General features: G+C 31.7%; 2 protein-coding genes across 3 annotated transcripts; one reads left to right on the plus strand and one right to left on the minus strand.

Moving 5' to 3' along the window:
• Positions 1 to 6,621: 6,621 nt before the first annotated feature.
• Positions 6,622 to 7,913, plus strand: LOC107840400 (protein EARLY FLOWERING 4-like). Its single transcript, XM_016684256.2, has one exon. It carries the CDS (start codon positions 7,114 to 7,116, stop codon positions 7,486 to 7,488), a length of 375 nt encoding a protein of 124 aa, XP_016539742.1. The 5' UTR covers positions 6,622 to 7,113; the 3' UTR covers positions 7,489 to 7,913.
• A 106-nt stretch (positions 7,914 to 8,019) lies between these two features.
• On the minus strand, positions 8,020 to 11,861 carry LOC107840399 (BURP domain protein USPL1). 2 transcript variants are annotated; one of them, XM_016684254.2, is made up of 4 exons: positions 11,728 to 11,856; positions 10,495 to 10,542; positions 9,782 to 9,866; positions 8,020 to 9,345 (listed from the first exon to the last, which is right to left on the minus strand). In XM_016684254.2, the coding sequence occupies exons 3-4, from the start codon at positions 9,833 to 9,835 to the stop codon at positions 8,197 to 8,199; spliced, it is 1,203 nt and encodes a 400-aa protein (XP_016539740.2). In that variant the 5' UTR covers positions 9,836 to 9,866; positions 10,495 to 10,542; positions 11,728 to 11,856; the 3' UTR covers positions 8,020 to 8,196. The 2 variants fall into 2 exon arrangements, with proteins under 2 accessions (XP_016539740.2, XP_016539739.2); XM_016684253.2 differs by lacking the exon at positions 10,495 to 10,542 and having other exon boundaries at positions 11,728 to 11,861.
• Positions 11,862 to 12,705: the final 844 nt, after the last annotated feature.

A 12,705-nucleotide genomic window follows, 5' to 3' on the forward strand; every position in this document is an offset into this window, starting at 1 on the left:
TTGTATGCTTAGTAAGGATTGATAAGCCCTTATGGTGTGACTTAGATAACCTAGCCTAAATCCAGGCAGAAGTTTGTCTAATAAAAGTGACTTTAGTATTAGTGGGAGTTAGAAGTGGGACTTGACCCACCTTAAGCTTGAACTATGTAACTCCTTGGTAACCTAGATACTTGATGAGCGTATAAATTATGTTATTGAGATTATAAAGGTTAAACATGGTTGTCGGTTTATGAATAAGGCCGATGGTTAAAAAATGTGTTTTCTTGATTGTTGTCTTATTACCGTGTTATGGATAGCCAAAGAAATATGATAATTGTGTATGTCATCTAGATACTCATGCCTATGCTTCTACTCACATGTCATGATGATGACTATTAATAAAGTGTTATGGTTTATGCATCTTACATTTGTATTACTTGATTATTGTGAACTTGTGTATGTTTATTGATTTGGGGCCATTTATGTGTGTATGTTGTTGATGCCCGGTTCGAGTCCGGAGGAATATGTGATATTATGATGATGCTCGGTTCTAGCCCGAAGGAATATGTGATATTATGATGATTTCTGGTTCGAGTCCGGAGGAATATGTGATATTATGATGATGCTCGGTTATTATGATGATGCTTGGTTCGAGTCCGGAGGAATATGTGATATTATGATGATGCCGGTTCGAGTCCGGAGGAATATGTGATATTATGATGATGCCCGGTTAGAGTCCGGAGGAATGTGTGATATTATGATGATGCTCAATGAATTCGGCGGAATATGTTAATATTGTGATGATGCCCGGTGAATTCGAAAGAAGTAAGAACATTTGATGCCATGCGGGGCAAATTTACTTATATGCATTGATATTTGTAAGGTTAGGTCGTGTGGGACAACCGCCTATGTGCTAGAATTATGAGGTCTCTATTGGTAAATTATTATTTGTTTCTTGTTCCAAATCACTATATAAGGGGCATGACCCTTTTTTATGCTAAACTAGCTATTAGAGGAAATTTATGTCTAATATTGAGTTAAGGCTTAGTGTTACATGTAAATTTGCATAAAAATTCAAGGGCTAACCTAATATGTATACTTGACTTGAATAAGAGGTTATATTATGAAATATTGCCTAATAAGGTGGCTTATGTTATAATTAGCTACTTCTAAAATATTTGATTATTATTTGAAACCTAGAAGCCTAGTAAACTAGTTGGTGGACTTTACTCGATTAAAATATGGAAAATAGTCCTTAAGGTTGTGACATGCTTGGTGATGATAGATCTAGTATTGCATGATGGATAGTTAAATTATCTCCTAATATGTGAAGTTGAAATGCCTTAATTGATAACTCATGTCATGATAATGCTAATTAAAGAATGGTCTTATGATAGTTGAATAACCTATACTATGGGTGGCTTGTAGTTTTTCCCCAATTTGATGACTAGTGATTTTAAGACTTGTAATCTTTTCACTTTTGAAAAAAATAAGGTTAATTAGTATGAACCTCGCGGTATTTATCAATGAAATATAGAACTAATGATTACATGCCTATGTTATGACAATGTTTCTTTCTTTATGTTGAATTATGGTATGGGTACTTGGAAGTGGATTTCAGTAATAAGTCATGGCAGGGTTGTGCTACCCGCGGTTTTTGATAAATTGATGGAGTAGTTGTGCTTCATGATATTATTGATTGTATTCTTTTGTGTACTCTCCGGTGATATGGGATGCCGTGATGAGTTCTTTGTTTTTCTCTCTTTCGTGTACTTCCCAATCGTATGGGACGTCGTGGTAAGTTTTTGTGTGAATGTTCTAAAGATTGTTGATGATGATTATGGCAAGTAGATGTTTTGCTATTGTGTGTATGGTTGTACGCTTTCGAAATGATACTCAGTTGTTATGGTGATTATGGAGTATATTGAAATAGTATGTCATGTTATTGCTTTAGTAGTATAGATATTGTTACAGTGGTATCAAGTAGATTCAAGTACGATCCTATCCCTTGACTTGAAGATCATTGTCTTTCTTTATATCGTCTTTACATTATATTTGAGCTCAGTCGGCCGATGATGCCTACTGAGTACCAGTGTTTTGGTACTCATAATACACTTTTGTACTGTCATGCCCTATTTTCGCCAAGGTTAAACAAAACATGACTTATTAGACTCTAGAGAATTGAAATTTTTTATAGAGTCGCCACCTAGTTTTTAAGGAAAATAAGGAAACCTGTTTATTCATTAACACGTATGATTGATGTTTTTTGTCTGCGAAAAATCAATTGAGACTTTAGGTAAGGGTTCAAATTACCCCAAAGGAAAAGGGTTAGGCACCCTTCAGGATTCACATATGTGGAACCCGGCTAGACCAAACTTATCAATGAGGGAGGAGGTATAAATATTTAAAATAATGTAAAAGTGTATGTGTACTAAGTATAAAATAATTCTTTTGAAAAAATACAAATGTAAAATTATGTAAAAGTATATGTATATTAAATATACAAATAAAATCTATTGTTATAGAAACATGTAAAAGATATGTATAAAAACGTATAAATTACATGTGAAAAAGAAAGTATTTTGTGATGTATGAAAAGAAATATGTAAAAGATATGTATAAAAATGTATAAATTACATGTGAAAAAGAAAGTATTTTGTGACATATGAAAAGAAATGTATTTTGATGTGCCATGAAAAGGAAAAGCATTTACAAGTAATATTTTTATTTGATTAAAGTTACGGATAAGAGTAAAGATTTATTTGAGAAGAAAAGACTACATAATATGTGAATTATTTGATTAACTTAATTCTTTTATTTAAATATTAAAGGCCTAAGTTTTGCTTAAAAGCGATGAAATTATGTAAATAAAGAATATCCCCGCCCGGCACCTAAAAAATAAAGTTTCCACTATCTTTTATCTTTATGTACAATTATACAAACGAGAAATAAACTACAAACATAAAGCTTGAGAATTATGTATAAGTGCTTGATAAAGTAATGAAGAAATAATCATTAAAGTAAGTGAAATTATGTGCACGCACATGTACATATAGATGTACATATAAAAATAGTGTCTTGTTATAAAATGGGCTCGGATTAAGTTTTAGACTCGTCATGGCTATGAAGTGATTGCTTGACTAATCGGCCGTCCTAAATTGCCTTGCCAAGATACGAGTCATAAAACCGTTTGTGGTGTCGTGGTGTTATAAAAGTTTCGTCATTGCCCAAAATATTTAATTTTTTTATTACGTATTTATATACGTAATATCCATCTTTTATTTGTGGAGGCCTCAAAAATCGACGGTAATCTTTTCATTGGCCAAGAATATTTATTTTGACATAAAATAGATAAATTTGAGAAAATAAAGTTTGTCTTTTGTTATGGGGCGGCCTCAAAAATTCGACGGACAAATATTTTCATCGGCCAATTAATTAATAGTATTTAATAACAATGAAAAATGACAAAAAATTAACAAAGTCACTGAATGCATATCAATAGTAATTCAAATGATTATCAAAGATTAAAATAATAAAATGACAAAAAGGTCAAAGTTAATGAATAAAAATGATGTAGCCATGACGAAGTAATTGAAAATAACAAAAAATAGAGTAAAATTCCTAATTGTGTAATAAAGTAATGGAATAAAATAGAAATAGTTCAAACATGATTGAAAAATGTGAACATTCAATGAGAAATGACAATAACCATCATTAATCATTCATAAACAAAGAAATACGAAAATAAATTCATATAAAATATCAACCAACAAAACCCTTAAAAAACATACTGAAGATTGATGGAAATGGATAAAGGAAAGAAAATCATTTGGACACAAAATTTCGGCCATGAACAGTAAGAAAATATGAATAGCAACAACACTTAAGAAATATATATATATATATATATAAAATGTAACCAACATAATCCCTAGTAAAAATGGTGGAATTCCACCAAAATAGGGAGCAAATATTTAATTTGCTTTTATGTGTATATGTGTATTTTTTTTGTGTTTGAGAGAGAAAAAGGAGGAAAAATTTGTGTGTATTTGTTTATTCTTGAGAGAGGAGAGAAAGAAGAACATAATGTGCGTGTGATTAAAAAATGTGCATATGCATTTGTGTATTTTTTTGAGAGAAAATGAAAAATGAGGAAAGATTTTTTCTTGTATTTTTTGTGTATGTATTTGAGAGAGAGAGAAAATATGTGTGGGTGTATGAAAATGTGTGTGTAGAGAGAAAAGATGAATAAAATTATCTTCCACCCTTACCTATTTATAATAAAATTGGGCACTTCCTATTATCCAATAGATAAAGGGGTGTCCACTCTTTTTATAATAGCACATCCTTTAGTCCTTAGATATTGACCAAAGGGTGTTCATCCTTTTGACCAATAGATAGAGTTATTGTCCAAAGGGTAGTGTCATTGAGTTGTCATTATCAAATGTGACAAGCCATCATTGTGTAGTCATTGTCGGATGTGACAAGACATTATTGTGTGGTCGTTGTCGAATGCGACAAAACATTGAATTATTATACTGTGCAAAAATAATTGATCCGACTTAGCATTTGCGGACCGTAAAAATGTACAAAATGCAGGTATTGATTTGTAATTATGAAAAATGTAAAGAATGTTGAAAATATTTTTAAAAATGTAATTTAATATGAAAAATGTGATATCATGTCGTGTACGTGTGCAGATAATTGTAAAATGTTAAAAATAATAATGAATTGATAGCAATCCTATTATAAGGAAGATTATTAATAAATTATGAAAAGTAAAAATACGACAACATATTGATAAAAATCCTAAAGTAAGGATGATTATCAATAATTTGTCAACAATTATAAAAAATTAAAAAAATTATATTTTGTGCCCTTTAATGATCAAGAAGCCTGAAGACGTTAATTTTAGGAAAGGGGGGCAAAAATTGAGTGTCAACATGTACCTTTTTGGTGCAGACCCAGGTTCTAGTTGCCGCCATTGAGATAGTTCGTATGAGTTGACTATTCGGAGACAGGGTGAACTTTTGGAGATTGAGTTGCTCTCTATCCCTTCTATCCTTCTTTGTCTGTTGATTTCAAGACAAATGTATGAGATTGTTTAAGGCATTTTAGATTCTGAGATTATAAATTCCTCTTGTCAAGTTTAGAAACTTTTGTATTAATACTATTAGGTCGTGGGATTTATGTTTTAATATCTGTTGTCCTTAGTTGTGAAATATTGTTGTTATATGTTGTGTTCACATATAGAGTCCAAGTTTGACGTTCTTACCAAGGTAACCCATTGCAATAGCTCCGGGTTATTTTTTAAAAAATATTTCGCGCATCGTGTTGGTACCTCTCTCTCTCTCTCTCTCTCTCTCTCTCTCTCTCTATATATATATATATATATATATATATATATATATATATATATATATATATATATATATATATATATAGATAGATAGATAGATAGATTACAAAATTTTCAACTAATTATGTATTTTATGGGGAGCTAATTATGTATCCGACCGACCGAAAATGTATTATATATCTCAACAAATTCAAAATCAGAAATAATATATCAAAAACTAATTATATATCTTTACAAAGGAAAAAAATATATTTTCGTTGGATATAGTGAAAGCTAATTACGTATCTTGACAACTCCAAAATTGAAATTAAAATAATTATACGAAAAATATTAAAATTTTCTGTAATTAAATTGTAAATTATTGAAATTTGTATTATTTTTCCTTTAATTTAGAGATCAACATCAGTACATATGAAACTATACTCACCTTTATGAAAGGTAGTAAGAGATTTCAGTTTACTAAATCAGACAGACTCAATTAAAGGCTATCCACATGACATAAACAAATATGCCGAGCACCCAGAAAACTCCATTCAGAGATATCCCAATGACAAAACAACAATTGTCGGTATTGAGAGTCACGCATTATGGATAAAACGTTATTCATAATAAGAAAATTTTCTTTTATGCCGTCAACCATCTGCTTTTTTGTTTCATGATTTTTAAAAAATAAAATAATATCTACAGTGAAATACATTAATTTCTATTTTGAATTTTTTAAAATTTATCACAACAACAATAATAATTTTAATATAGCCTCACAAAGTAAAGTTTAAATGGAATAATATATATATAAATCTTAATTATATCTTAAAAGCGAGGTAGAAAGACACTTGATGTCTCTTACAATAAAAAATTAGAGTTTCACAATTATTACTTTTTTTATTTCATAATAAATGAATTGTTGGATTTTGACACATAAATTAAGAAAAAAATATTAAAGACATAAATTTTATATAACTTTTAATTTTTATCTCAAAAAAAAATTGACCTTATAATTCCTTTTCAAAAGTTAATTGGTTGTCAAATTATAAGAATAAATTTTAAAAAAATTTAATAATTTATTTATTTTAAAATATTAATAAATATCTTAATAATTTATTTATTCTGAAATGAATGAAATAATGGAAATATTTGGTTAAAAGAGCAAGAGTTAATTGAGGGCGATAACTTGATAAAGTGATCAGAGAAGGTTCTCAAGTCCAATTACGACCACGCAACGATAGACCCGCGGCTCAATACAATTTTTTTTTTTTTTTCCAAAAAAAAAAAGATGTACCCCATTATTCTACTTGCTTTGATTCCCACGCTATCCTTTTATAATTGTGGGTGCTGGTCAAATTGTGTCTTTTTGCACTTTTTGATTATTTAATACCGTCCATACCCTTTGGTGATAAGATATTTTTTGCTCAAACTTAACCCCACTCTGTTCCTCTGCGCGTGGATTGAAATCCCTCACCCTCTTTCCTAATTCGCAAAACCAACAAAGTCGCGTGAATTAACATCATGAATAGTCATCTCAGTGAGCTGTCATAACCACAAGGAAAATATCTAATCACCAGAAATTTCTTCAGTTAAGTCTTTGTTCGAGTATTGAATATGAAAAAAATCTTAATATAAAATAATAGTTTAGATTGCTTAAATTTAAATTAATTAGACTTTAATACAAAAGAAAAGGAAACCTCCTCCCTAGAAACAGACCATCTGTATTCATGTCACAGATTAACATTTGATGATTGAAGAGTGAAACCACTGGATTTAGATTCGCAAGCAGCATGGAAAACACCGTCAAACGCCATCGTCAAACCCAAGGCAAAGCGCAATCCATCACCACCGCAGCAACAAGTACCACCGCCACGAGCCCTGATGTCGGTGTGGAGGAAGGCAACTCTGAGATGTGGAACAACTTTTCCAACAGATTTCGACAGGTTCAGTCCGTGCTGGATCGGAACAGATTGTTGATTCAGCAAGTCAACGAGAACCATCAGTCGAGAACGAATGACAATATGGTGCAGAACGTGGGCCTGATTCAGGAGCTTAATGGAAATATTTCCGAGGTCGTTTCTCTTTATTCTGATCTTTCCACCAATTTTTCAGCCATGTTTCGTCAGGGAAACCAAGACGAGACGAACAACCAGAGACGCCGCTGATGCTTCTCTTAATTTTCTCTTCTCGAATCAAATACTGTACTAAGTTTCTAGCTAGTTTGCCTATTGATTTCACTCTTTCTTTGACAACCTTTCTATCTATGAAGGTAAAGGTAAGATTTGCGCACATTCTATCCTTTCCAAATCCCACTTGTGGAATCATACAGGTTATGTTGTTGTTGTTGCCTCTGGAACTGAATCCAAAAATCCACATGTAACTTAATTTCGGACAACCTTGCAGTGCGCGATTATAATTTATTGGGTTGATTGCTACCATCTGTGCGTTGGTCGTTCACGGTTAACTAAGCAAAAGATCTATAACATCCTGTAATTTTACTTTGATGTAGAATCAAAATCCTGTACAAACTATATTTATGGTGGTATATTGACAATGTGATGTTGTATTAGTACAATGTTTTCTTCTTGCATTTAGTAACAGGTTCTTTTTAATGTCTGATCAGCACTTTTGAGTTGCTGTCTTTTTTGTGTGTGTGAACTCTAAATTTTATGACAACAAATCAACTGTGGAAGTTATTGCCAGAAAATCTTATTGTTTAATTAGATCTCACTACTGGAGATAAAGTAAAACAAAAGGTACACTGAAACAGTACAGGAAGGATACAAAAAAACAGTACTAGTACACACATGCAATTAACAGGTAATAAGGCAGAAGCAAATAAAATCTGCTACGGACGTGGAGAGACTGCTCCCTCAGATCACTTGTGCAGTGGCGATATTTGGAACCCAGACTATATTATCTGATGGAAAAAAGTGACAGATAGGAGATGTTCCTGGTAGTAAGCTGAGCACTTGGAAAGATACATGAGATGGACTCCAGTCAGAGGTATCCAAATGACAAACCGCAATTGCCTCCACTCTATCACCATTTTCACCGCCTAATGAAACCTTGAACACTTTGCTCTTGCTAATTGTGTAATGACAGTAGAAAATCGCGTAAGCATAAGGCATGGTATGACAAGCCACCAGCTTAGGAGCTGCTACTTCATGTGGAGCATCCAGAATGGTATACTTTTGAAGCAGGGGAGTTGAGTTTGAGAAATGAGTTGTGGACAGAGCTTTAATTTGAGTTTTTTCTCCCATGATTTCTTGAACAAAATCAAGCATCGCCTCTGCTGATGTAGCACAGTACTTTGTCTCTCCTTTTATAGGTGGAGCTTCACATACTCTCAGTGTGTCTTCCATACCTTTCGCTTGTAGGGAGTTTCGAGAGAGTGAAAAACGTTGAAGGAGGTTTGGGAGTTCCTTTAATGAAAATGGAATGGAATCAGCTTCTTCTTTGGGCAAGAAACTCGGAGTAGAAGAAAGATCCCTTCTTGGAAATGAAATAGTTATTTCTTTTCTTAGCTTCAGGTCGTCCGTAAGGAAGAAAACTCTTAGAGAAGGATCAATGTGATCCATGTGGGATGATGAATGGATATGGGCATTCTCTTTTGCTTCTTGATGATTGTTTTCTACTTGAGTATTGTATATCCTCAAATCTTTGGTGTCATCCTTATTCTGCAGATCCCCGTATGATGATGATGATATACGAACTTGGGCTTTCTCTTCTTGTGCTTGCTGATGATTTGTGTTTCCTTGGTTGTTGTATATCGAGAAATCTGTAGTGTCATCCTTAATGTTTAGATCCCCATATGATGATAGACGAACTTGGGCATTCTCTTCTTGTGCTTGCTGATGATTGTTGTCTCCTCGGTTGTTGTATATCCTTATATTTGGAGTGTCATCCTTGTTCTTTAAATCCCCATATGATGATAAACGAACTTGAGCAAGTGGGAAGTTCAATCTTTTGCCCTGCATGTCCCCTTCAACCATTTTCCTAGTTTCTATTCCATATGCAACCTACATATGAAGTGAACATAACATATACTACTATATAAATGCTCTTTAACATTTTAATGATAGGGTATTTAAGTAAAACGTAGCATTTGTTGGAATGGGTTAGTGTTGGAGTATAAGAGTGAATGAGTATTGGAGTGAGGAGGAGGTTAGTGCGACACGGCTACTATATCACCCCAATTAGGCGCAATGCCATCACTATAACGTGCAAAAGATACTTGTTGGAAAGGATTAGATCTGTTGCCAACAAGCTTCTAAAAGTACTATAACTAGTACATATCTCATAGGCTTTGTAAATCTTGGAAGAATTCTATCACCGTCTCTAAATTCCTTAGGAACAAAGACTACTCAATCAAAGTTGGATTTTGCAATTACGTGCTTTCATGTATCAGAATCTTAATTCGAACATATTAAACACTAAGGAGGAAGTGAAAATTACCAACAGAATTAGGAGATTCAGGGAGAGAACACAAAAACGAAGCGTAAGATCCATTATTCTTCTGTTGAGTCCTTCAGTAACTTTCCTGAGGTAGATAAATAGTAGAGATAATGTAAAATGACCCCAAAAAAGAGATGAGCATGAATAATTGGACATCCAAAATAGTCTATTCGTACATGGACTGTTGTGGCATCTAAGAACATATACACAAAAAGGACAGAATGTTTTTCAAGTGTTACTAAAATTCAAAAGGTAATGTTTTAAGCAAGATTTAAATAATTATCTAGAAATAATACTATGTTTGCATAATGATAAGTCATGAAATCTTATTTCTAGCCAATACAGAAAACGGAAACATCTAAAAAAAAAAAGGCTCTTAGGCATAGAGAAGTTCATTCGAATTTCTTTTATTGACATACTATATATATATATATATTAAAATCTTTTGATTTTTTCGTATGCTTTATTTCTTTGTATATTTTATTGTATTTATAGAAAATTCTTTTGATCCCGCTACAGAAAAATATTAAGTGCCATGAGATTTTAGTTCCTTAAAGTCACCTCAGGAAATTTAGTGGTTTAACCGTCTTCAAATGATTTTAATTTTTTTTTTTCTTCAAGACATTTGTCCTTTGAACATCAAGTGAGCATCGATCATGAAAAATATAGGAACTTATAAATAAAATACGAGGAGATTGAAGAAAAGCAATCACCTAAAGGCTAAATATCAGATTTTCCATACATTCCAAGTTCAATAAGACCTGTTTAAAAGTTCAAAATAAGTAGTGTAGCGAGATCGAAGATTAAATTAGACGAAAAATAAGGGATGAAGCGCCTTATACTTAGAGAGAGTGAGAAAGCATTAGTGACATGGTCAAATAAATTATCACTCTCTCACTAATTATACTTGCAAGTGAAAACCAACATAGAAGTTCTGAATTAACTGATTCCACTGTGTAATAAATCTATGGAAATGTTATATATAAACTACATGGCATTTATTTTTTGTTAGGATAAACTAACGCAATCACAATATTTATGCAAACTAAATAAAGACATAACATGTATTTTATATATTTGTTGATATTACTTAAATCATAGTTAATTAATAACAACAACAACAAACCCAGTGTATTCCCATCAAATGGGGTGTGAGGAGGGCAGAATGTAATATATAATAATTATTGTTATAATAATAATTATTGTATTCCCACCATAGTTAATTAATATATAATAATTATTATTACTTATCAGTTAATTATAATAAACTAGTTTAATATAATGTAACCCCTAGATCTCGATGTACTTCAGTACTTGGCAATGCAACCAACATGAACTCTCTCCTCCTCAGATCAAACTTCCAAATTCTGCTCATTTAGATTCTTAGAAAATAAATCTGTGTGAAGTTCACTAGTTGAGTCTTAATATATTGTATCTATTCAGATGAAACTATGTGTGTTCTTCATATAAATTGTACTTTAATATATAATTAAAACTCCGGAATCTTATAAGAATCTTGTTTAATGCAATTATACAAGATTTATGTATGATTAAATAATTGCACTAGTCTTCACGTGTCATCTCTCTAAACAAAAAAAAAAAAGGAATTAGCAATGAATATTTATGGATAGCTAGTTTTTTTTTAATAATTCGTCATCAAAAAGAACCAATGATGAATTTCTGTACGTTGCTCGGTAAAAGAATTGTCCGCTACTCATATTTTGTTAGCATACGAAAATAACAATAATTATAAATTTAGTATAATTTTATAAGTGAAATCTAAAACAGATAAAATATGTGTAAATATTATTTAAATCTTTATATAATAAAGAGGTTGTTTCTTCTGTATAATAAAATATTGAGGAAAGAAGAATAATAGTTATTTTGTTAAGAGAAAAAAGACATTTTTTTTATTTAAATAGAACTTGGGAATAAAGAAAGAGGACCTGAAACTTTACACAGCTCGAGCTGATTTTTCCTTAGACGTTGCTGTGGTTTTAATTAGAGATATACTCAGCTTAAATGGGAAGCAAGGGAGAGTGATAGCCGTTGGATCAAATGACTTCATCCTTTGGATATCCTACACGTGTACTCCTCCATTATTAGTGCCTGATGGGCCCGTGCTAGGTTAAATTTGATGTTTGTTGTTTTAGCCCACCGACAGTTTATGTTAATTTTCGAATTATTTTTTAATGTCTAAAATAAGTAAATCATTCATTATTCATGGATATATTATAAATTTCTTTCAATTATGAATTTTATTAGATTAAATGATTTTATCTTAATATGGAGTCGGGGGTCTATCGGAAACAGCCTAGCTACTTCTCCGGAGGTAGTAGTATGGACTGCGTACATATCACCCTCCCCAGACTTCACTATGTGGGAATACACTGGGTTTGTTGTTGTTGTTGTATCTTAACGTGATTAAAATTTCAAGAGTAATTCAATAATATTAAAAATGTAAAATAAAAAGTAAAGTAAAGTACAATTCATGTCCTAATTTTTTTTCCACAATTGAGGCAAAAAATCATTTATTTTAGATTAGAGGAGTATGTAGCTAGAGTGAAAATTATCAACAGAACATAAATCCCTAAATCTTACATAAAATCTCGATTATTTTGTTAATTACACCCTATCCCGATTTTTTGAAATAGTGATACATATGGTATACGGTGATACATATAAAAAAAGTGATACATTTAAAATAAATTAGATCTTTATTTTAGGAAGTAACTGATTTTGTTTAATTCTGCAACGCAAATCACACCAAAACTGTTACAAGTTTAAAATATGCAATTCTATTCTACCAGATTTCAAATTTGAAGCAAACCAAAATTTGTAAAGCAAACCACATTACAAGCTCAATAATTCAGGGAACGAGTACAATCACCAAAGCTTAAGGTCCATTTATTTTGATGCTGAGT

Source organism: Capsicum annuum, chromosome 8, assembly GCF_002878395.1.
Source record: "Capsicum annuum cultivar UCD-10X-F1 chromosome 8, UCD10Xv1.1, whole genome shotgun sequence".
NCBI lineage: Eukaryota > Viridiplantae > Streptophyta > Magnoliopsida > Solanales > Solanaceae > Capsicum > Capsicum annuum.

Excerpts from the sequence above, each read along its gene's own strand:
- LOC107840399 (XM_016684253.2), bottom strand. The coding sequence starts at position 9,835 with ATGGATCTTACGCTTCGTTTTTGTGTTCTCTCCCTGAATCTCCTAATT. Across the intron at positions 9,346-9,781 it reads TGAATCTCCTAATTCTGTTG|GTTGCATATGGAATAGAAAC; the intron begins GTAATTTTCACT and ends CTTCATATGTAG.
- LOC107840400 (XM_016684256.2), top strand. The coding sequence starts at position 7,114 with ATGGAAAACACCGTCAAACGCCATCGTCAAACCCAAGGCAAAGCGCAA.